Source organism: Pseudochaenichthys georgianus, unplaced genomic scaffold (assembly GCF_902827115.2).
Source record: "Pseudochaenichthys georgianus unplaced genomic scaffold, fPseGeo1.2 scaffold_200_arrow_ctg1, whole genome shotgun sequence".
NCBI classification, from domain to species: domain Eukaryota; kingdom Metazoa; phylum Chordata; class Actinopteri; order Perciformes; family Channichthyidae; genus Pseudochaenichthys; species Pseudochaenichthys georgianus.
Window position 1 is genome coordinate 433,539 of NW_027262720.1, and position 24,268 is coordinate 457,806.

The 24,268-nt window shown below is 44.6% G+C and overlaps 1 protein-coding gene and 1 long non-coding RNA gene across 2 annotated transcripts in view; both read left to right on the top strand.

Annotated features, from left to right (window-relative positions):
- Positions 1-206: 206 nt before the first annotated feature.
- LOC117441808 (zinc finger protein 91-like) overlaps positions 207-24,268 on the top strand; it is a 78,271-nt gene continuing 54,209 nt past the window's right edge. Inside the window, exons 1-2 of the mRNA XM_034077819.2 lie at positions 207-453; positions 1,217-1,282. Of these exons, the coding sequence (XP_033933710.2) occupies positions 1,250-1,282 (33 nt within the window). The 5' untranslated portion in view covers positions 207-453; positions 1,217-1,249. The remainder of the gene's footprint in view (positions 454-1,216; positions 1,283-24,268) is intronic.
- LOC139433328 (uncharacterized) lies at positions 6,308-7,502 on the top strand. The gene is made up of 3 exons (XR_011642853.1): positions 6,308-6,549; positions 6,807-6,905; positions 7,278-7,502. It is a non-coding gene; the product is annotated as an uncharacterized lncRNA (long non-coding RNA).

The following is a 24,268-nucleotide window of genomic DNA, read 5'->3' on the forward strand; positions in this document are numbered from 1 at the left end:
CCGGAATTCCCATCACTAGAACGAATGACTTCTTCTGCGAGGATTTATAAAAGCAGCTGGAATCCCTTAAATTGCTATTGGATAAAAAAAGTTAGGAAACGCCCCTATACGATCCGACCCTATACGATCCGCCTCCTTGCTGCGGTCTGCAGCCAGACCCATCTCATTTTCTGGGCCTCAGAAGCGAGACGTTGCTAGTCGTTGACGCACATTTTATACCGAATGTAATGTGTTTAAGAGACTTTTAAAACACATACAAAGACTTAGTTTATCCTTGGAGGGTGATTTATCCGTGCTTTTATCCGTTAAACCGTGTTTTTGTTGCCTCCCGTTCTTTGTTCGTCGCTGATCGGTAAACATAAGTAAAGGCATTCAAGGGAGATTAGTGTGTTTAACGGCAGTGTTTTATCAAGGAGAAGAAAGACTGAAGAACCAGGACGGAGAGAGAGAGAGGTAACATCTTTCAGTGTGTTTGTGTGAGAGAAGGTGCAGCTAGTTTGAATGACTTTGTATACTGCAGGGAAGCTTCTGAATTTACTCCAGGTGGAACTAAAGTCTGATTTAAGAGTTGATTATATTTCACATAATTCATCCAAATCTTTAAAGTAACTAGATTAATACCAAAAACATTTAGTAATTAAATAATTGTAGTGAAGTAAAAGTACAGAGTAGCATTACATGGACATACTCAAGTAAAATACAAGTACCTCTAAGTACCTCAATTTCATCGCGGGCCACCTTTGCATAAAGGTTGCACTCAAAGGGCCGGTTGTAACTATATAAATATATAATATATAAAATAATGTCTTATATTACATTATTGCCTCTGAATTGGATTATTATCAGATAGGATAATAACTTAAAGCAGAAGTCCAGGGCAAATAATTGCAAGTCTCTTCAGTGCGCATGTCACAAAACGAGATGCATTGTGGGACATGTAGTTTATGGGCATATTATATTATAAACGTATTATATTATTTGCAAGCTCTTGCGGGCCACATAAAATGAAGTCGCGGGCCGGATTTGGCCCCCGGGCCTTGAGTTTGAGACCCCTGCTCTAAATAGTACTTAAGTACAGTACTTGAGCAAATGTAATTAGTTACTTCTCACCTCTGCTATGAACCTACGAAGTGGCTGTAGATTTGTTTTGTTGTGTCTGTCGGTTGTATTGAGTTGTCTTGTTTTGTGTCAGCTGTAGTTGTGTTGATTATTTCAGAGACACAGCCGGAGAAGGAGCACTGAGAGCAGCATGGAGGAGAACAAAAAGACCCCTGGAGCTCAGGTCAGTGTGCACTTCCTCACAATATATTACTAACACTGTTATCCCCAAATGAAAGATCACAACCTGTTTAGAAAATACAATATTAATGCACAATATGGTTAGATATAGGTTAGAACGTTGCTGTGTTTACTGTGGTTAGAACGTTGTTGTATAGCAGAGGTTGGGAGTAAGTCATACATTACATTACATTTAGCTGACGCTTTTATCCAAAGCAACTTACAATAAGTGCATTCGATCAACAAGATACAAACTTGAAGAAAACAGAATCATATTAAGTACATCAGGTTTCATAGAGCTAAAACATTTCAAGTGCTACACAACTGGCTTTAGATAAGCCAGTCCTTTATTAGTATATAAGTGCTTTGTTAGTAATTCTTTGTTAGTAAATGTATCGCTCGAAGTGGAGTCGAAAGAGATGAGTTTTCAGTCTGCGTCGGAAGGTGTGTAAGCTTTCTGCTGTCCTGATTTCAATGGGGAGCTCATTCCACCATCTTGGAGCCAGGATAGCAAACCCACGTGTTTTTGCTGATGGGAACTTGGGTCCCCCTCGCAGCGAGGGTGCAGCGAGTCGTTTGGCTGATGCAGAGCGTAGTGCACGTGCTGGGGTGTACAGTTTAACCATGTCCTGGATGTAGGAAGGGCCAGATCCATTCGCAGCATGGTACGCAAGTACCAGTGTCTTGAAGTGGATTCTAGCAGTTACCGGAAGCCATGTGCAAACTATTTCAAGTCTTAACCTACAAGTCTCAAGCAAGTCCCAAGTTACTGTGGTGAGAGTCAAGCAAGTCAAGTCATACAAAATTCTGATGAATAACCCCAGTTTCCGCATTTAAATCAGTTAAAAGAAGGTGTTTATGAAAAATTGAGTTTTATTTTCACATTAACAACAATGGAGAACGGGGCAAGAATCAGATCTTGTACTTTAGTAAAAGTAGAAGTACTCAGTTCTTGTACTTGAGTAAAAGGCGAAGTACTCAGTTCTTGTACTTGAGTAAAAGTAGAACTGTTTTAACTTTAGATTTGTTGGAATTACAGTCTTTTAAGGACACAATAGAAACATATGAAACATCTATAGTCAATTAATCACTGAAAATGAACTATTACCCATTTTTTAGGAACCCCAAATACAGCCCTACATTATTATTAAACAAGAATACAGTTTTAAAGGGGAGTGATTTGTAAAATATCCATAAAGAAAAATAAATCTGCTTCCAGTTCTGTTTCATCTGGGTGCTGAGAGATGTATCCATAGATCTCTTCATGTTGCTCTCAAAGTGCAAAAATCTTCGGAAACTAAATACATATGCACACATCTTGTGTCCATATATTTCTGTTTTGGTGGTCATGCCACAACCGTGCACGTGAATGCATGTGCGAGTCATGGTAAGATATCTGGATTAAAAGGTTGCTTTTTCTTTGCACAGAATGAAATAAAGGTGAAATGAATGAGCTGTGATTTTATAATTTTTAAGCAGAGGCCAATCATTTGTACGGCCCTCGGAGGATGTTGAAAACATTGAAATGGCCCTTGAGAGGAAAAAGGTTCCCCACCCCTGGTTTAGAGGAAGTGCAAAGAGGCGCTGTTTAGATAATACAGTTAAGTCTGTGTTAGTTCATTACTCCTAAAGACGTCATGAGATGATATCTAAAAATATCTAAAAACTAGGGCTGTCAAGTTAACGTGTTAATAACGCGCTAACGCAAAAAAAAATTAGCGCCACTAATTATTTGAACGCGATTAACGCATGTGTATTTTTTTTTCTCGGCTGCCCCGTAGTTTGCGCATCGAGTTTAAAATACCATCTAAGCTGATGCTGACAGCCCCGCTCCTGCCGTCCGCTTGTGGCACACCACACTTCCACGCTCACCGGCAGGCACCGATTGGCTATTGGGAGGACCGGGAGGGTGTGTATGTGTGGCTCGAGCGAGCGAGAGAGAGACCTTACGTGTATTGCTGTTGTTAGCATCTGGTGCTAGCTATCTGCGCTAACGGATATAAAGAGCTGTTTAAATGAAAACAGAGGAGCGACATTTCGCCACAACTGCGCCGAGCACTTGACTTGATGCAGGAAGCCAGACAGTGGGACATAGGAGAAGTCAGCACACTCAGCACGGATAGTGCGCAACATGATTGCAGTGTCCCGGCAGCTTCCGTTCGAGCATATGCCTTGAGTTGCACACAGCTCCAACGATCCATCACAGTGACTTCTAAATATCGTCGACGACATATTTCCGCGTCGACGCGTCGCTACACACAGGTGGGTCACCCAAAGCAACAAGCAGTTCGCAATCGCACTTCAAACACAATGGAGACTGACACGGCTACCACCTCCTCCTCACAGGATTGCGCACGAAGCCCTCAAACGAAAACATCTCGCCCTAGGTCTTCAAAAGCATGGGAATATTTTAAAGTTAGTCCAAAACGCAAAGATATTGTCATTTGCAGTCTTTGCCAAATGGAGTTGGCATATCACACAAGCACAACAGCTATGTTGGAACATTTAAAGCGGCAGCTAGCTGTGGTGGCTACCATTAGCAGCTAGCATTTGCTCTCCGATCTTTACATAAAAATGGAATTATGAATTATAAATTCAATCATTTTTTTATACATAGACGTTAAAACCCTATGGATTAACCGATTCAGCCGCGTTTTTTCTCATTTTAATGCCATTGAACACGTCTTTTGATCAGATTGACAGCTACGGTGAGACGATCTCCCTAGAAGCTCTGTAAAGGTACGTGTTGTGATGACTGTATTTGCTTCCCCTGTCGCGAGTCCGGATCACTCAGTGCTGATACTATATACCTACATAATCTGTGGAGTCTCAGCTTTAATCGGATATATTGTATGTGCAGCTACGATAAGTAATAAGGGTACTTTTATCTTGAGTTCTGTGCCAATGTCCGTTAGCATTTTTCGCTCATGGGTCATTTAGATGCTTCTTATGAGACTTGTGTTTTGTTTCGGTAAACATGGTGTGTATCGTCAGTTAGCTGAGATTATTTCCGTTAATCTGGTATAACACATTAATAGTTTGTTAAATATTAAGATCCCCTGAGACACAGTATCGTGAAAATCTTTTTTTTACATGACGTTTTTTATTAATTGAACAACAGAAAAATAATCGTTAGATTAGTCGTTTTCGAAATAATCGTTTCCCCCCAGCACTACCACACACACACGCACGCACGCACGCACGCACACACACACACTGTATTGTATTATTGTATGAGAGGTTCCAGGTTGAATTGAGGCGAATATTTGTAATATTCAGAGGTTGTTGTGTTTAATATTCATGAGAATATTTGTCATTGTTCAAATGATAATAAACATTAGCATAAAGCATATTTGTCCACTCATATGCAGGGTTGGGTATCGTTTGAATTTCCACGATTCTGATTCCGATTCTACTTTTCGATTCCGGTTCTTAACGGTTCTCAATTCCGATTGTTTGAGGGGCAGGGTAAAAAAAAATGATACATGCTTCTTCCACCAAAATAATTACATTTATTCGAGAAACTTTTACACAGGTTAGTTTACAGTAATATTCACATTAATCAGTCTGTTTATATTCACTGCTAACTGTAACCTGAGAACCACTGAAGCTGCAACAGTGCAACAGTCCAACTTTTAAAGAACAGTTTTGTTGAGAAAAACAAGCATACCTGCCTTCTCAGGCATAGCATACCGGGAAGAAATGTTTGAACATTTTAAAGTAAAATGCTTCAATCTGGTGCACTTTAAGCAGAATTACTAGAGACTAGATCTAGGGGGTACAACTCCAAACACCCATATGAAAAAGATCAGTTTACATTTTAATAATTAAATAAGTATGTGAGCATAACCAATAACCTACCATAGCCAATAACAAATACATGTAATGTATTTTATTTTTGTTGTTCATTCATATCTTATTTTACTATTTTATTTATGCATATGTTTTTATCTCTCCAGTTTAAAACGATATGTCTGGTTTACTGTCCTATAGTATACATTGGAATGATTTCAAACCTGTTTTATCCCAATAATTATAAAGGAGTGCCTTGGCAAGATGTGTTTACTTAAATTGTGATCAAAACGTTTGAGACCCACTGAGATAACTTAGACTAAAGTGAACTATCTAAACACTCAGAGTCCTTTACCTCACTGAGCTGAAGTTATCAGCCTCAGTCTGACTGGAGAGGACTTCTTCTTCTTCCGTTAGAGCAGCTAGCACCAGATGCTAATAACAAGTTACAACAGCGCGTACCGGTGCACCCTCCCTTTCTCCCTCGCTCGCTCCCACGCTCACTCGCACTTTGGCTGTGAGCTGCAGTTGCCAGATAAGCCAACATCCCCCATTTTCATCACTTACAGCGCCCATCGCACAGGGCAAATGAAAAGTGTAACCGGGATGAAAAGGGTGTTACATTTACTTAATTATGTTCTTATTATTTTTTTTCTCCCAGAGATGTCAGCGCAGCGCCTCCACAGATCTGGAGCCCTAGGCGAACATGGGTAGTTGCTCGCTGTAGGAAGTGAAGGTACAATGCTACATTTCCCGCCCCGCCGCAGTCATACAGTCGGCTACGGAGAGCGGCGAGAAACATTTCCTCAGGCATCGCAAAGCGGAACCGAAATTCACATTTCTAAATGATGCCGTTGGAATCGAAATGTTGGAACCGGTGCCGAACCGGAACCGGTTCTCGGTACCCAACCCTACTCATATGTTGATAAGAGTATTAAAAACTTGAAAAATATCCCTCTAATGGCGCATTTCCACTGCAGCGGGTAGCCCCGTTTAAGCGTCCTGAACCGTCCGAAAGCGGCCAGGCCAGTTTTTGGTGGCATTTCCATATAGCCTAGTACCGGCTAGCGGGTACTTTTTCCCTCTTTTCCCGGCCCCATAAAATCGTGGTTCTATCAGACCAGGCCAGGGCTGTGACGTCAACACTCGACTGCTGATTGGTCAGAGAGAATCGTCACAAGATTGCGCGTGAGATCATCCCTCGCGTCACATATATCAAGAAGCAAGATGGCAGCATTTTGTAAACGGAGGAGCTACAAAAATGGCAACGTCGAAGAAAAGCACACCGTGGTCGACCGAGGAGGTGACGACGTTCCTACATCTCATTGGGGATGATACAATCCAGCGGGAGCTCGACGGAACAACGCGAAATGGGAAAGTGTTCCAGGATGTCTCTGCACAGATGTCCGAGCGCGGATTTTCGAGGACTTTCCTGCGATGTAGGGAAAACGGCAACGGCTTTACTGGAGTCCCTGCAAGGTACGCTCACTTCTAACAAAGAAGTCTATTTTATCCTTACATTAATGTTCGACAACCCGTGCTTTTATGGAGCCCCGAAGAGCTACATAGCTAGCTAAGGCAGATAGCCTAGGCAGATAGCCTTAGCTAGAGCTGTTGTTTGCTAACACCATATGTGCCATTGTTTACGTTCAGTTTTTCTTTTCTATAGTTGTTGTTGCTATTTAGTATTGTGCTGCAGTAGTTTGTGGAATTAACAAGTCATTTTGCTGTTCTAGATGATTACATTGGGACTCGTGAGGAGGAACATTCCCGAACAACGGTGACTCAACCACCAACACCGAGTGCCATCACGACACCGCAGCGTGTGGTTCTAGGTAAGAAATAGAAATGGCAAAACGACTGGAATTGTGTTTTGTTTTTTTAAACCGTGGATCATCCATCGTCAGTAATTAAAATAAGCTATACCACTGTGTGGAAATGCTCTGTTACAAGTAAAGTCTTAGCTAGTAAGCAGCTAGTACAGTTGTGTGTGACATCCTATCATATACATATATTTATATTCATTATCAACAGGCTGGACATAATGTAATTCACTTTCACAATCACTGTAAACATCTAGGGCCAGAACTTTCTTTATTTCACCTTACTGTTGTTCTGTTTATACATGTTATTCTTATATCCTTGTGTGACCTGTACCTGTCCTGTGTTTTTTCCTTATTGCTAATTATTATCTTATTGTCACCCAGGCAAGAGGAAACGAGGAGGAGAGGATCGGGCCCAGCAGGAACGGCACCATGACTGGGCAGCCGACTGGCCCGTCTCCTCCCTGATACTTCAAAAAACCTTAATAGTTATTGTACATATTATATATTTTTTATCTAGTTAATTTTTAAATGCAACATTTGTACTTCCTTGTTTATTTATTTTCTTTAAAATGTTTATTTTATATTTACAATCCCATGTATATTTATGCTGGCTGCAATACAGTTTTACATGTTTTATTTGTATTGTTTAATGGCATGCCTTTGATACAACATTTGTATTTTTATACTGCCATCAATAAAGTACTTCTTTGACTTATCTTATCTCTTGTTGATAATGAATGGCACCCAACAGAAAAAAATCATAAACATACATGAATTTATAAAGCAATAACAAACACCATCAGTTAGCTAGCTAGCTTGAGGTCCTCCTCTAAAACATTATTACATGGTTATTTTGTAATGGTATTAAGAATACATGATAAATACATAATACATGTAGAAATTGCTCAATTGTAATACCCTCGTTCTACTAGACTCAAACAACACATTCCTTATATATTTCAAAGACGAGAGAACAAAATAAACCTATAACCCATTCAAGCAAGCTTTTAACATGTCTAGAAGAAAGGTTGAGGTTATATTTAATATATTATTTTATGTTGTGGATACTTTAGTCTCCATCCATGTTTACAATTGTCCACACTATTTTACACTTGCATTTATGAATATAGTTTTGCTGTGTTTTACACTTTAGTATTTATGTTTATAGTTAGCTTTGATATTTGCTTAATTGATTAGAAAGATTATTTTCATGATCTGATATTTCCTCAAATGTTCTTATTATGGGGCAGTACTTACTGGTGCTTGAAATTCAAATATTCAATTCAGATAATATTTGTTTAAAACATTTGACAAACACATGTATATGAAAAAAAAAGGATTTATTTATGTTCAATACAATGAATACAATGCAATGCTTGCTGTGATCACTTTCCTTCTTGCTGTGATAACAAGCCACACACCAAGAAACAAGTAAACGATCGCTTCCACATCCTCCATTGTTGTGTGTGTTTTGTGAGTTGTGTCGCATTGAAAATGACGCCACTGCAGTTTTACCCAGCGTCGCTCCGACCAAAAAGCTGATCGCCCCGCCTACACTGCGTTGCTACCCCAGGTCCTAAACTGTAATGGAAATGCGCCACGGCCTCGGACGGCCAGCGAGGCAGCCCGAGGCCTGAGTTGAGGACGCTTAGGGACGCTTAAACGGGGCTACCCCGCTGCAGTGGAAATGCGCCATAAGGTACATTTAGAACAGATAAAAAATGTGTGATTAACTATGGACAATCATGCGATTACATATTTTAATCGACTGACAGCCCTACTAAAAACATATACAAGTATGCCATTCAGAGCAGTGGCGGTTCTACGGGGTGGCAGCTGCCACCTCAGAAAAATGCCTTGCCACCCCAATTGGCAGCTTTGTTTTGAAAGAAAAGATGTGGCTCATCGGACATTTATGAGAGAAAATCTCTAATGTGCAAGTGAATGCAGCACAAGACGCGAGCCTTGTAACCCCTCCCCTGACGCGAGCCTGGAAATATGATTGGCGGCGATTTCATTTGAACGGGGGGACAGCGCAAAACGAGGAGCATGTCGGATCCAAGTAGACGGAAGGAATGAGGCATTTGCGGTCTACAATGACAGAGAAGAGCCTGTCAAGTTTGGCTGTGCTGCAAGGCAAGTTTATTTATATAGCACTTTTCTGTACGCGACAATTCAAAGTGCTTTACAAAACAAATTAAAATACCTTTTAGGAATACTTACAGTAAAACACATATATAATGGCATTTTACAACAGGCATTAGAAAGCAAAGATAATAACTAAAAACAATCCTCCTAAACCACCGAGTGTGCCAATCCAGAACAGATACGATCCACTGACGCAGATCTTTTCTTTTTCCTCTTCACACAGCAGGGTAAGGACCAATAGCTACTAGGGCTGTGCATCTTCACTGGTCTCACGATTCGATTCGATTAATGCTGTCACCATTCCCAGGAAAAAATAACCCAAACAACAGTAGTTAGTGTCAGAGAATATTTTAAGGATATCTCTTTGTGTTTCAAGATTCTCATTTCTCCTTGCTTGTGCTCTGTCTGTAACTAGAGGAGGACAAAGGTCAAAGAGGTCGTCTGCTTTCCTGTGGGTGAGGGGTTTAAAGGCACATGCAGAGTTGCATATAGAGATGTCTTTGTTTCCAGGGTCTGGTGTTGATTACCAGAGGCGGGAAAATAGGCCACTCCTTATTAGGGCTGTGCATCTTCACTGGTCTCACGATTCGATTCGATTACGATTATCCTGTCTTCGATTCGGTTCGATATCCCGGTGCATCACGATTCATACCAATGCGTTGAATCCTCAATTTTCTATATTACTGCACATGGCTTATTTTTCATCAATGCATTCATGCAGTAAATACATATGAACTCCCTTTTTATTATTTAGAAAGTGCTTCAGAAATCAATAACATAAATGTCTTGACACTAATTTATGAACCAAAATAAATGAATTGTATAGGTCTAGCCTCCGTGTGTGAAGTTGTTCCATCCTCAAAAACAAAAAGCTAATGCTTCTGCAGTCGAGCTGCAGCTTCTAGCCACGGCCTTCTGTTAAGAAAGGACGCTGAATGTCCTGAATGAGGCATCACACACAGGACTTGAGTCTGAACACAGCAGACACCAGGAGTATTTACAACAGCATATACAAACTAAAATACTGCATGTGGGTGCTGTTACAACCCGGCTCCTGGGCTGCAACATAAAGCGGGGAGGCGAGACGAGGGGTATGATAAATAATGTTCATTTATTCAAAACAAACAAGTACACAAACAACAAAAACCGGCAACAGGTCCCTGACGCTGCACAGGACAAGTGCCCAGAGAAGACAGAGCGACGTAACGGCTGGGCTCCTCCTATATCCTCTTCCTTTCCAGGTGTAACTCATCCGGCAGGTGCGCCTCATCAGACAGCTGCAGCTGGAACCTGCAATCACACACAAAACCACACACACAACCAGACGGCACCCCACGTGGTGTGGAGGGGTCGTCACACTCCCCCCCCATAAGAAAGGAGTTCCCCTAAGAACACTGTTAAGTACCCGAATAGCTAGGAGCTCTTCTCCGATATTCCGGCGTGGACAGAAAACGACTCTGACCAGTCCCCTGACCGTGCACCGGGAAGAACCCGGAATGTCCCTCCAGAACCCGCAACCTAGACCCTGGCAACAAACCCAAGACCTGACCCCCAGGACGCTGCCGAACTGCCCCACCCGACCATGCGTGACATGACCCAACATGCAGAGACACATCTCTCCTCAACCCAGGCCAAAAGACATGCCGCAACAGGTAACCACATGTTTTACGGACACCCAGATGTCCCGACTGCCCATGCGCTTTTCTGAGGACCTCCTCACGAAATCTGACAGGAACCACAATCTGATACGCTGGCCCACCAATGAAGCCTTGACCACGTGACCACCACTTTCTGACCAGCAATCCCCCTTGCAGCTGACAAGCCCTGGTGACACCATTTCCATCCTCGGTGGAAAGAACCGCCTCAAAAAACGGACTGAGGGAGACATCCGCTTTCTGCTCCATCACCAACTCACTGCGGGATACCGACAACAACCAGTCAGGAATAACCACTGAATCTGTCGCACTGAACTCTTCACCCCGCTCAGATCCCTCCTGTGCACGGCTCACAGAACAAGCCACCAACACTTTAGGAGAGCACTTGACATTCTCCCCTGCCTTAACAGTCACAGTGGGTGAAGATGACTGCATGGTAGGCGGTGGACCCTCAGCCCACACACGGCTGCCAGCCAGGCCGTTACCCAGGATAACATCCACACCACCAATTGGCATTACAGGACGGACCCCCATGGCGACCTCACCCTGCACCAGACCTGAGTTAAGCACCACAGAATGCAGAGGAACAGACACAACAGTCATTCCCATCCCTCGCATCCGGACAAAATCCCCAGTTCCAGATTCTTCCGAAAACGGTAACACAGAGCTCAGAATGTACGAGTCATACGATGCAGTGTCTCTCAAAATCTTTACCGGCACGCTGATGTCACTTCCCACCAATGACACGTATCCGGTTGACACAAATGCAGAAAACACTGGGTCCTTCCACCCGCATGGCTCATTAATCCGCTGACAGGGAGAGATGACAGGTAACGGCACCACAGATACAGCACAAGCAGCAGAGTTAAACTGGCCTACACAGTTCCCCCTGCTAGCCTTAGCTTTGGGACAGTCAGCCTTCCAGTGCCCTCTCTCCCTGCAGTAATGACAGATCTCCGAATCTCCCAGTGGCGGACCTCGCATCTCACGCTCACCCCCGTGCGGATTAGCTTTCTCTTCCCATCTCCCTGCACGATACATACCCCCTCCATCCTGGACCCTGAAGTTGCGACCGCCCCTGTGCGTTAGCACATAGTCATCTGCCAGAGCAGCAGCCTCTGCAGCAGTCTTCACTTTGCGCTCGCTGATGTAAACCGCAATGTGGCTGGGCACAGAATTTTTAAATTGCTCCAACACCATCAACTCACACAATGCGACATACGTATCCACTTTCAAAGAGTTACACCACCTACCGAAAGAGGTAACCAGATCCCTGGCAAACTCAACATGTGTCTGCTTGTCAGACATCTCCCAGGACCTGAACCTCTGTCGATAGGCCTCAGGGACCAACTCGTAAGCCCTCAACACAGCAGTTTTGACCATCAGATACACTTTGCTGTCCTCCATCGTTAAAGCAGAGTAGGCTTCCTGGGCCCTACCTGTTAGCACACACTACAGCAACAAGGTGCTATTGGCCTCTGACCACTCTCTGCTCTCAGCCACACGCTCAAACAAGGAGAAAAATGTATCTGGATCTCGTTCATTAAACTGAGGCACAACCCGCAGATTACCGGAAACGTCAAATGGAGTAGCTCTACCAGGGAAATTAGAGGCCTGACTTGCAGCCCCAGCAGGAAAACCCAACCTCCGCTCCTCTAACTCAAGCCTTTTAATTTCTACCTCCCCCCTTATTTTTTCCACTGCCAGCTTCTCCATCTCTGTTTGCAACAACAGCAACTCCTTTCTCTGTTCAAAAGTCAGGCCTGTATCACTGCAGCCAGACGTACTGCCACTGCTAGGATTAACAGTATGTTTTCCTCCTTTGAAAACACCTAACTCAAACAAATTTGCTCTTACAATCCCTCTTATGTTTTCCTTCATCCTCTTATCCCCAACATCCAAGCGGAAATGTTCAGCAACACTGATCAGCTGCTCCCGTGAGAAACCCTCCAGTAGCTCCTCTGTAGGCGCTCTCACAAACTCCTCCACACTCTCCATCATGCAAACACGGAGTGCACGTTCACGCTACCACACAACCTACACGCTACCGTGGCCCGTCCCTCTAACTGCCTTCAGAAACTAGCTAAACTCCCCGCTAGTCTTCAGGTGCTAATTATGGCGGGTACTTATGCACTTTTCTACCGTAAGCTCGGCGAGGCGACCGGCAAACCGGCAACTCCACCCGCAGCCTCGGCGTGCTCCCGAGCTAATAGCTCTAACCACTTTCACACCGCACTAACAGCCCCCCCTACGACCTTCAAGGAAGACCGTACTATACCTAACAGGGACAGATACCACGGTAACTAATGATCTGTCTCTACTTGCTGCCATACACTCTCCGTGTACTTGAACTGTCAAACACTCACCCCCGCAACGCTACTCCCAGCCAATCAGCTGCACACAATGACAGCTGCGCGAAATCCGTCCCCACAATGGACATCCAGTTCGCACACGTTTCCCAGGTCCAAAGCAACGAGCCCCCATATGTTACAACCCGGCTCCTGGGCTGCAACATAAAGCGGGGAGGCGAGACGAGGGGTATGATAAATAATGTTCATTTATTCAAAACAAACAAGTACACAAACAACAAAAACCGGCAACAGGTCCCTGACGCTGCACAGGACAAGTGCCCAGAGAAGACAGAGCGACGTAACGGCTGGGCTCCTCCTATATCCTCTTCCTTTCCAGGTGCGCCTCATCAGACAGCTGCAGCTGGAACCTGCAATCACACACAAAACCACACACACAACCAGACGGCACCCCACGTGGTGTGGAGGGGTCGTCACAGTGCACACTTACATTCTCTGTTTTACTGTTACATAAATCCCATGAATGCATGAGACTAAATTAGCTTCATTATATCTCAGTGATTAAGTGAATAACAAAGTTTCTATCGGGTCACTGTCAGCCTGTCACTCATTATTTTCAGGGAGGGGGCGGGGCTTGGAGGAACGGAGAGGAGACGGTGATCGCGGAAGCTTTTTTCCTCCTGCCTTCACAAACTTTACACACATATATATCGTCTGAAAATTGCTAGAGGACATTCATACTCTGCAATCCAAGACTTAATTAAATCCACCAAAAACCTGACATGATTGTAACGCGATTATTTTTGAAAAACATAAATCCCTGTGTCTCTGAGCCGCAGCGACACGGAGTGATTCAGAGCGGGTCCTTCTGCTGTCGGTTCTGGACTGGTGTTCTTGTGTTGGTGGATAAAGCAGACTGCTCCGTGTTGCTGTGCCGCTGTCACGTCTGTTCCCTGATCTCTGCGTCACCGACCGATTTGATATTAAAGTGACAAAAAAAACGTTATAGTAATGCCGCGGCCGGAAAATCAGGAAGCCGAATCGTCTCCGCCCTGGCTCCAGGAATATAAAACCCGATGCTCTGTCTAGGCTATACTCTCCTGACTCTCCTGATCCTCCAGATGCTTCAATCCTTCCCAAGAGTTGTGTGGTAGGCGCCCTCTCTTGGGAAATTAATAACACCATCCTGGAGGCATTGAGAGAGCAACCAGATCCAGGCAATGGTCCTCCGAACCGTCGGTTTGTTCCTGATGCTGCCCGCTCCAAGGTTCTACAGTGGGTCCACAATTCCCGGTTCTCAATCCATCCCGGAGTAAACCGCACTCTTTCTTTCCTGAAGAGACATTTCTTGTGGCCAACGATCAACAGGGACACTCTGGAGTACGTTTCTGCCTGTCCCACGTGTGCTAGGAGTAAGTCCTCCCACCAGTCTCCTGCAGGGTTGCTCCAGCCCCTTCCTATCCCTAGTCGTCCCTGGTCACACATCGCACTGGATTTTGTTACCGGCCTGCCCCCCTCCCAGGGCAACACCACAATCCTCACTGTAGTAGACCGGTTTTCCAAGTCGGCTCACTTCGTTGCTCTTCCAAAACTCCCGTCAGCCCTGGAGACCTCCCAACTCCTCACAGAACATGTTTTCCGGTTACATGGTATCCCTGCCGACATTGTCTCAGACCGCGGTCCCCAGTTCAGAGATACACGATCTGCCCTTCTCCAGACTTCGGCACGGAACCAGCGATCAGCCAACCGTCACAGAAAGGCAGCTCCTCTATACGTCCCAGGCCAGTCAGTCTGGTTGTCCTCCCGCAACATTCCTCTCATCTCTGAGTCCAAGAAGCTTTCCCCACGATTCATTGGTCCTTTTCCCATCCTAAGGATCATTAACCCTTCTGCGGATCGGTTAAAGCTTCCCAGAGCTCTGAGAATTCACCCCACTTTCCACGTGTCTCAGATTAAGCAGGTTCACACCAGTGAATTGAGCCCTCCGGCCTTACCCCCTCCTCCCGCCCGTATCATCGACAATCACCCTGCTTATACGGTGCACCGTCTTTTGGACGTCAGACGTCGGGGCAGGGGTTTCCAGTATCTGGTGGACTGGGAGGGTTATGGCCTCGAGGAGCGATGCTGGGTTCCTCGTTCCCGTGTCCTGGACCCAATCATGGTGAGGGCCTTTCACAGGGCTCATCCAAACAAGCCTGGTGGTCGCCAGGTGGCTCCCATTGAGGGGGGGGGGGGGGGGGTACTGTGAGGAATTGCAGTATCTCCTTCTCCTTTTTTTTGTTTGTTTGTCTATCCGTTCGTCTGTCTTCCTGGCTGGGCGTGGTTGACCTACTTTCCGTTTTCCGCCAACTCACCTCCGCTCCTGTTTCTCATCATCACTGATTACCACTACTCACCTGCTGCTGCTTAAAACTCCGGTTCGATCATCAGACTTCGCCAGTTCTTCGTATACTCACAGTGAAACTCCATATTCCATTCCGTCCTGCCTGCCACGTCCAGCCCAACCTCCGTCTCAGCCCTGCTCCACGTTATTCCCACTCTGTTGAGAGTTTACTTTGTCTTCTGCCTGTTTTTTGAGGACGTAAATAAATCCAGTCTTTTTGACACTTCACCTAAGTCTCCGTCCCAAGTGTTCTTGCATAGCGGGTTCAAGTTTTGAGTCTCTTTACGAGGAGTGTAACACTTTCTTCTCTGATATCATTGCCAAAAACAAAAACAACGCACGTGCTTTGTTTGCTACCGTCGACAGACTAACTAACCCCCCAGTGTCAGTAGCCTCTGAATTTCTATCCACCAGGGCGTGCAATAAATGTGCCTCCTTCTTCACTGACAACATTCAGAATCAGACAAGAAGTCAGTGCCTCTGCATCAGGTACAGCAAATGTTTTGTCTGTGTCCATTTAAAATCAATTCAAACACCATGACACAATTCCATCAGATTAATGATAAAAACCTAGAGGACATTATTCAACTTCTGAAGTCCTCCTCCTGCTGCCTTGATATTATTCCAACAGGATTTTTCAAAGATATTTTTCCTTGCATGGCCTCAGATCTACTTCATATAGTAAACAAATCTCTTCACTCAGGTATTTTTCCACAGGCCCTGAAAACTGCAGTCATTAAACCGCTCTTAAAAAAGCATAATCTAGATGCTTCAGTAATGAACAATTACAGGCCCATATCAAACCTCCCATTTCTAGGTAAAATCATTGAAAAAGTGGTTTTTCAACAGTTGAGTAATTTCTTGCAGTTAAATAACTGTTTGGATGTGTTCCAGTCAGGCTTTCGTCCAAACCACAGCACTGAGACTGCTCTTGTAAAGGTCTTCAATGACATCCACTTAAATACAGACAGTGGCAGAACTTCAGTGTTAGTATTATTAGATCTCAGTGCTGCGTTTGACACTGTTGACCACAACATATAGAGAACCGCAGTGACGCGTCGTAAAACCCGGAAGTAAACTTCTTCCGGTTCCTTCGTGAAAAACGCAATGCAAATTCTCCATAGGATTTTGGAAAATAGCTCGAAATAAGGTCTGTGGTTGACACACATGTAAGAGAGGGATCACGTTTTGTTAAGCCGGATAATCTCCACATGTCTCCCCTACTTTTATAATTTTTTAATCATAAATCTAGTCGCCAAAAGCGAAATGCTAACGTTATGCTATAAACGAACTACAAGCCAGTACAGCAGCAGGGTCGCACGACGTCAACGTCACGCCAACTTAAGATCGTTTCAACTGACTTGTACTGAAACTGCACTTTGAACACTTTAAATATATTAACATTTTAAACTGTATACCCCGGTTATCTAGGCCCTTTTTGTTTGTTTTATGTATACATGTCAGACTGTGGGAAACGATATTTCGATATTTCTGGATGTATAACACATGTAGAATTTTTTACAATAAAGCTGACTTTGACTTCCGCGTGCTTGCATATTTTAACAAAGCTTTTCATTTTAGCCACACTGAATTTAACTAGAAGTCATGGCTGTGTCAATTACCAGTCTGATATCGTTTTACAAAGATGACAAAAAGATTGTAGATAGAGGAGAGAACCACTACTTCAATCAGGAGAGACGTGATGTATGGAATACATGTTTATTATCGGTCACATTATATAAATGAAACATAATGATGACAGTTTATAACAGGTGGATGAAATGTGTTTTGGCGATTAGGCCCAGGTTTTGTAGGACATTATTCGGGAAGGGAAAGAACCGTTTCCGATGAACCCCCCTGGGTCTAGACCTGGTGGTGGTGATAAGTGGTTAGGTCCGGTTGGAAGGGAGAAGGTTGAGCTTGGCCCTGAGTTGGAAGCAGGAGGCGAAGGGGTGGAGGAGGGTTGCGCGTTGACGCCTGAAAGACAGCTGATAGCAAAGGGGAGAGCATATATAGAGGGATTAACAGGTGCGATAATTAGGCTTGTGAATGGAGGGAAGTGATAGGTTGGCTAAGGAGTGGCGCTCCCTGTCATCCAGTGGAGGGAGCGAGTATTGCCATGACGAGCAATACGGAGTGTTAGGTCTTCCTGTCTGAACTTGCGCTCAGCTTCATTTCAATCAGGAGAGACGTGATGTATGGAATACATGTTTATTATCGGTCACATTATATAAATGAAACATAATGATGACAGTTTATAACAGGTGGATGAAATGTGTTTTGGCGATTAGGCCCAGGTTTTTTAGGACATCATTCAGGAAGGGAAAGAACCGTTTCCGATGAACCCCCAAAAGAAGTGAAGTATGAAGTACTGAACGTGAAGACATCTTACCTTGTGGGATGCAGTGGAAATCTATGGATGAAAATGAGAGGTTAATACATGTGGGAATTTAGACGTACTGATGCCTCCCAGGCGTCCTTCCTGGCCGTATGGGGCATCCCGGCCATACGGGGCATCCTGGACGCACAGGGCGTCCCGGACGTGCGGGGCGCCCTGAACGTCCGGGGCAACCTGAACTTAGCAGGGACACATTTATACAGACCTGAAGGTTTACTACCTGGCATACAGGGTTAGATATGGCAATAATATTAAACATGAACACAGACCCGGAGGTCACAACCTGACGTGCAGGGTTAAACATGAACACAGACCCGGAGGTCACAACCTGACGTGCAGGGTTAAACATGAACACAGACCCGGAGGTCACAACCTGACGTGCAGGGTTAAACATGAACACAGACCCGGAGGTCACAACCTGACGTGCAGGGTTAAACATGAACACGGACCCGGAGGTCACAACCTGACGTGCAGGGTTAAACATTAACACAGTGACACGTATGCTGACGTGCTATGAAACCACCACCACCAGTATACGCATAATTACCATTTTGTTTAGTGTTTGAGAGACCTTGGATAGCCAGCACGCGCTGATGTCCGGCGAATGTGGGATGTGAAGGCGGAGGAGGACCACCGCCAGAGTTGCAGGGATGAGGGAGAAATGCCTGATTGCAGCAGAGGTGCTGAGCCTATCTGAACGAAAGCCCTGATATGCTATTAAGACGCCACAACCAGTTATGCATTATTTACCATCGGTAAACTGAAGAGCTCTTAGATTGCAGCACGAGCCGATGTCCGGGCGAAGAGGGAGATGTAAATAAGTAAGCACGAGCTGTTAGCTGGAGTACAGTAATGCATGAATATCATAACCTGGATTGATGCGAGCCAAGTGAGCAAACCCGAGAATATGAATGAAGTGCAGAATGCACGCAGAAAAGACGTACACTTAGTTAAATGCTGAGACATGACCCACGATATAGTATAGCTTAATAGCAGTTAAGTGCGCCAGAATGAGTCATAGATGCTGATAAACTGATTGAGTGATTAAGATTGTCTTCCATCATCTGAGTGAGGATGATGGGAGGAAGGGGAGAGCAGATTTAAAGGGGTTAGCAGGTGCGATGATTGGCTAGCCGGGGCATAATGCCCCTGATCACTTATTGAGATAACGTGTGACATTTCATTTCATTTCAAACCTTTATTTAGACAGATAGGTCCCTTGAGATCATGGATCTCTTTTACAAGGGAAACCTGCATCAATTTAGTTCCACATGAAACTTAAAAACAACATAAAAACAAACAATAGAGGACATCATAATTACATATTCACCAACACTTACAAACACCCATAGTGTCAGAAAGCATCTCGTGCAGACGTGCCTTAAAAACATTCCGAGAAATAAAATTGCTCAATTTCAATTTGGACTGTCGGCTGTTCCAAGCAAGTGGAGCTGCGCACATAAAAGCCGTCTTACCTAAGACAGTCCTCACTCTTGGCACATCTAACAAGACCACATCCTGCGATCTCAGACAATAGCTGCCCGCAACTTTCTGCTTTACCAGAGACCCAGTGACACCTGATGATGTTGTCTTCCTGATTGAATTTACGCTGAGCTAAATTTCAATCAGGAGAGACGTGATGTATGAGTACATGTTTATTACCGGGACACATGATATGCGGGAATAGTGATTGACGTATTACGACAAGTAACTGTAATGATGTTTTGGCGATTAGGCCCCGGGTTTGCAGGATGATCATTCAGGAGGGAAAGAACCGCTCTGATGAACCCCCAAAAGAAGTGAAGTATGAAGTACGGAGCTGTGAGCAATCCTTACCTTGCGGCTGGCTGCGGAGATCTATGGATGAAAGAGAGATTAACATGGGGACATGATGAGCGCCGGAATCGCTTCCGGGCTGCGGGGTTAGACATGCGCGGGCCCACTGGCCGCAACCTGCACTGCAGGGTTAACATGACGCAGACCCACTGTCGCAACCTGCCCCCGCAGGGTTAAACCTAAGCGCGGACCTGTGTCCGCAACCTGCACCCGCAGGGTTAAACCTAAGCGTGGACCTGTGTCCGCAACCTGCACCCGCAGGGTTAAACCTAAGCGTGGACCTGTGTCCGCAACCTGCACCCGCAGGGTTATCGCAGGGTTAAACGTGACGCGGACCCACATCCGCAACCTGCACTTGCAGGATTAGCATACGCAGATCCGGAGTCATAGCCTGACTGATCCGGAACCGTAGACACGTATACATGCTGACGTGTTACCTCACCAGTTATAGGTATATTTACCATATTTAGTGTTTGAGGGACCTTTGGATAGCCAGCACGGCACTGATGTCCGGGCGGATGTAGAATGTGAAGGCAGAGCAGGACCATCGTCCGAGTTGTTGCAGGGATGAGACGCCTTGATTAGCAGCGGAGGTAGCTGCGCCTATCCCGAACGAATGCCCTGAGAATAATTGGGGCGATAAGCCGGATCTAATAAGAACTTGCTTTAAGTAATGATTGAACTGGCGTTGAGTTAAGGGAATATCCCCTGAAATAAGAAATAGTGGTGAGAGAGGATTAATGAAAGGTCTAAGATGCAGAATTTGATCATGGATTTATAAGGGCAGAACGGGGAATCGTTGCGAGCTGCGATGACGGAGCAAGCGCCTCCGCATTTGGAGTGCTTAATGCTTAAACTAAAATGCTAGCGTGGAAGGATAGGTCGTTTTTTTGTTTTTGTTTTTTTTAGCAATATACTTGACATATAGCCTATTATAGATGTCTCTGGTACCGATAAAAGACCAATACGTTGGAGCTTAACGGCGCGTAAAACACACGTGATGACATCACCAATGAATCGACGACTGAATAAGTTGGCAACTAATTTGGTAATTAATTTTGATCGTTAAGTCGATTAGTTGTTGCACCCCTACTGCCGAGGAGATGTTGTTGTAGCAGATTCAGCCGTTGGTGCACTGAGAAACGGATTTTTTTTTTTTTTTTTAAATTTGGGGGAAGAAAAAAGAGAAAAATACGATCATTTAGTCAATAATCATTCAATTAATATTGGGAGTGAATTCCTAATTTATTTAGTATCTGGTCGTGTCATAACCAGGATAATGTGCAGCGACTTGTCATTAGCCGCGTTCACACTGCGGTACTTTCCCCACAAAGGTTCATGCGAACTTAGTTCATGATCGCGTTCACACCAAAAAGAGCCGGTACTAAAAGTAGTTCATGCGAACCTTTTTACCCCCTCGAAAGTCCCTGCTAGAGAGCAGGGACTTTCGAGCGGCTCTTTTTTGAGAAAAGAGCTATATTTCTGATTGGCTGGGCGGATTGCAAACCACGCCCCGTAAAACTCCCAAAAAGTTTTGTGAAGCCGCCATTTTATTATCCTCGCATTAGCATTATTAGCATTAGCATTAGCCCAGCGCAGAAACGCAGAGAGACTAACTTATGGCAACACAAAATAAAACATGGGAGCGGTGGAGATGAGGAGGTGTCGGCATTCTGGCGATTTACTCGGAAGGCTTCAGTAGAAGCTGCTGGGACTCCCAGCAGCTTCTACTGAAGCCAGTCCCCAACTCCGGGGACTTCCGGCCGGGGGCTTTGGGGGGCAGTATACGCCGTGAAGTGGTTTGCGGCCTGCCAGTAAACCCAAAGCAGAAGAAGAAGAAGTGACGTCAGCGGCTTCATTTGCCTAATCCACCCCCAGGGACTTTTTCTGGTGTGAACGCGATCTGTACTTAGTTCATGAGAACTAAAGAGTTCGCATGAACTAAGTTCGCATGAACCTTTGTGGGAAAAGTACCGCAGTGTGAACGCGGCTATTGAGGAGAAGAAGCCCTACGAAACACCATTCATTTCAGGTAATATTGTGTTGAAGCTTGAAACTGCGTTAGTTACTGAGCATTGTAATGGGTAGTAATTACCCAAACTGCATTAGTAATGCATTATGTTCTTCGTACGCAAGTAATACGTTACTGCAACTCCATACTGTAACCCAACACTGCCTGGAACTCACCTTAACCCTGAACTAAAGGTAGAAATGCATAGTGTTGAATTTCCTGTCGGCTCCCAGACCGTAGTCGTGGAAACGGGGGCGGGGGGGTTGACTCTCTGACGTCTCCCAGCAGAAGCAACACGCTCGGATTCAATAACCCATTTTATCGGAAAGACTGGAGAGAGGCGAGCTCTTCTTGGGAGGTCGTTGCATTTATTTAGCTCTTCTGTTTCGCGAGATAGATTCGCAAGATCACAGACCTTCCTTTTTCTGCTGCCTTGTTTACTTCTAGAAAACATGTATCCCGCTCGCTCGCTCTACCATACCCACGCACACATGCACGCCCCTCTCTTAAAAGGTAGTGATCTCGTTCTGCATGACCCAAATGTCATAACAATATAACGAAACATCTCGTGAATTTGTTGCAACTGCCTTTTGCCAGCGCTACCCTGACACCTGTTTTAGAGGTGAGGCGCGGGAGGAAGTAACTTCAATGGGATGTAGCTTAACCCTTGCCTGCCTGCAGGAGGGGTTGTGGTTGAAGCCAGAATGGGTAAAGCTTCGCCTGCGATGAGGACCGTTCCGCGTGAAGCCGGAAGCGCCGCATTTGAGCCAGTGATGCCCTCTCGAGAGACTGAAGGCGTGCGTCAATTGTTTGCGTGAAGAAGCCCATTTCCATTAAGCCCGGAGGAACTTCCGTGGAGCCCGATTTCTTTGTCTTTTCCTCCCGCGTCCGGGTTTGCGGGGCGGCCGGCTGGACCCGCTAGCCGACTGGGGAACGCCGTCTGTAGCTTAATCCGCCAGACTGCGGAGCTGATAAATAATGCCTGGAGCTGGGACAAAGCCCTGCTGCTGCTTGCGCGTTGACACCTGGAAGACAGCTGATAGAAAAGGGGAGAGCATATATAGAGGGATTAACAGGTGCGATAATTAGGCTTGTGAATGGAGGGAAGTGATATGTTGGCTAAGGAGTGGCGCTCCCTGTCATCCAGTGGAGGGAGCGAGTATTGTCATGACGAGCAATACGGAGTGATAGGTCTTCCTGCCTGAACTTGCGCTGAGCTTCATGAGTCAGGACACGTAAAACAGTGCCGCCTAGATGAAGGTGTGCTTACCGGTGTTGTCAGGGCTAGCATGAGGGACAAGGTTTATAGAGTGTCGGTGAGTAGTGATAGCAAGAGTACCGTTAACCTAGAGGCAAGGCAAGTTTATTTATATAGCACTTTTCAACACAAGGCAATTCAAAGTGCTTTACAAAAAATGAAAGACATTAAGAAATGGCATTTAAAATCAGTCATTAAAAAGAAAAGCTAATAAAATAAACATTAAAAGAAAAAATACATGGATAAAAGTTACAGTGCAGTCTAAGATATGAATAGTTCAATTAAAAGCAGCGGCAAAAAGAAAAGTCTTTAGTCTGGATTTAAAAGTAGTAGTAAAGTAGTTTCTGGGAGTTTGTTCCAGATATTTGGAGCATAATAACGGAACGCTGCTTCTCCATGTTTAGTTCTGACTCTGGGGACAGAAAGCTGACCAGTCCCTGAAGACCTGAGAGATCTGGATGGTTCATCATTTAGCAGGAGGTCAGACATGTATTTTGGGCCTAAACCATTCAGTGCTTTATAAACCAGCAGCAGTATTTTGAAATCTATTCTTTGACACACAGGAAGCCAGTGTAAAGACTTCAGAACTGGAGTGATGTGATCCACTTTCTTAGTGTCAGTGAGGACTCGAGCAGCGGCTTCTGAATCAGCTGCAGCTTCCTAATAGATTTTTTAGTGAGACCTGTGAAGACACCATTGCAGTAGTCCAGTCTACTGAAGATAAAGGCATGGACAAGTTTTTCCAAATCCTGCTGTGACATTAGTCTTTTAATCCTAGATATATTCTTTAGGTGATAGTAGGCTGATTCAGTAACTGTTTTAATGTGGCTGTTGAAACTCAGGTCAGAGTCCTTGACTACACCTAGATTTCTGGTTTTATCTGTTGTTTTGAACATTGCAGACTGAAGCTCAGCGCTAACTTTTATACGTTCTGCCTTACCTCAGTTTTATCTTTGTTTAATTGGAGAAATTACTGACACATCCAGTCATTGATTTGTTCAATGCACTTACTCAGTGTTACTCCTGGTGAAATGGTTACGTAAATGTGTGTGTCATCTGCGTAGCTATGGTAACTTATTTTTGTTGTTCTTCATTATCTGAGCGAGTGGTAGCATGTAGATGTTAAAGAGAAGAGGCCCCAAGATTACAAATATTACACACCAGAAAACACAGAAATATCCATGAAATAAACATACAGTAGGCTATAAACAATTAAAGGGATAATTAGGAAGGCATTACAAATGTAAATATATTTTAAATAATAAAACAATCCCACCACCACAGGTATCTACAGGAGAAGAGGGAATTCTCTCCACAAAATGTGAATGCCCACGTGGAGAATGGAAATGCAGTCATGCGGCTGCATTTAGGGCT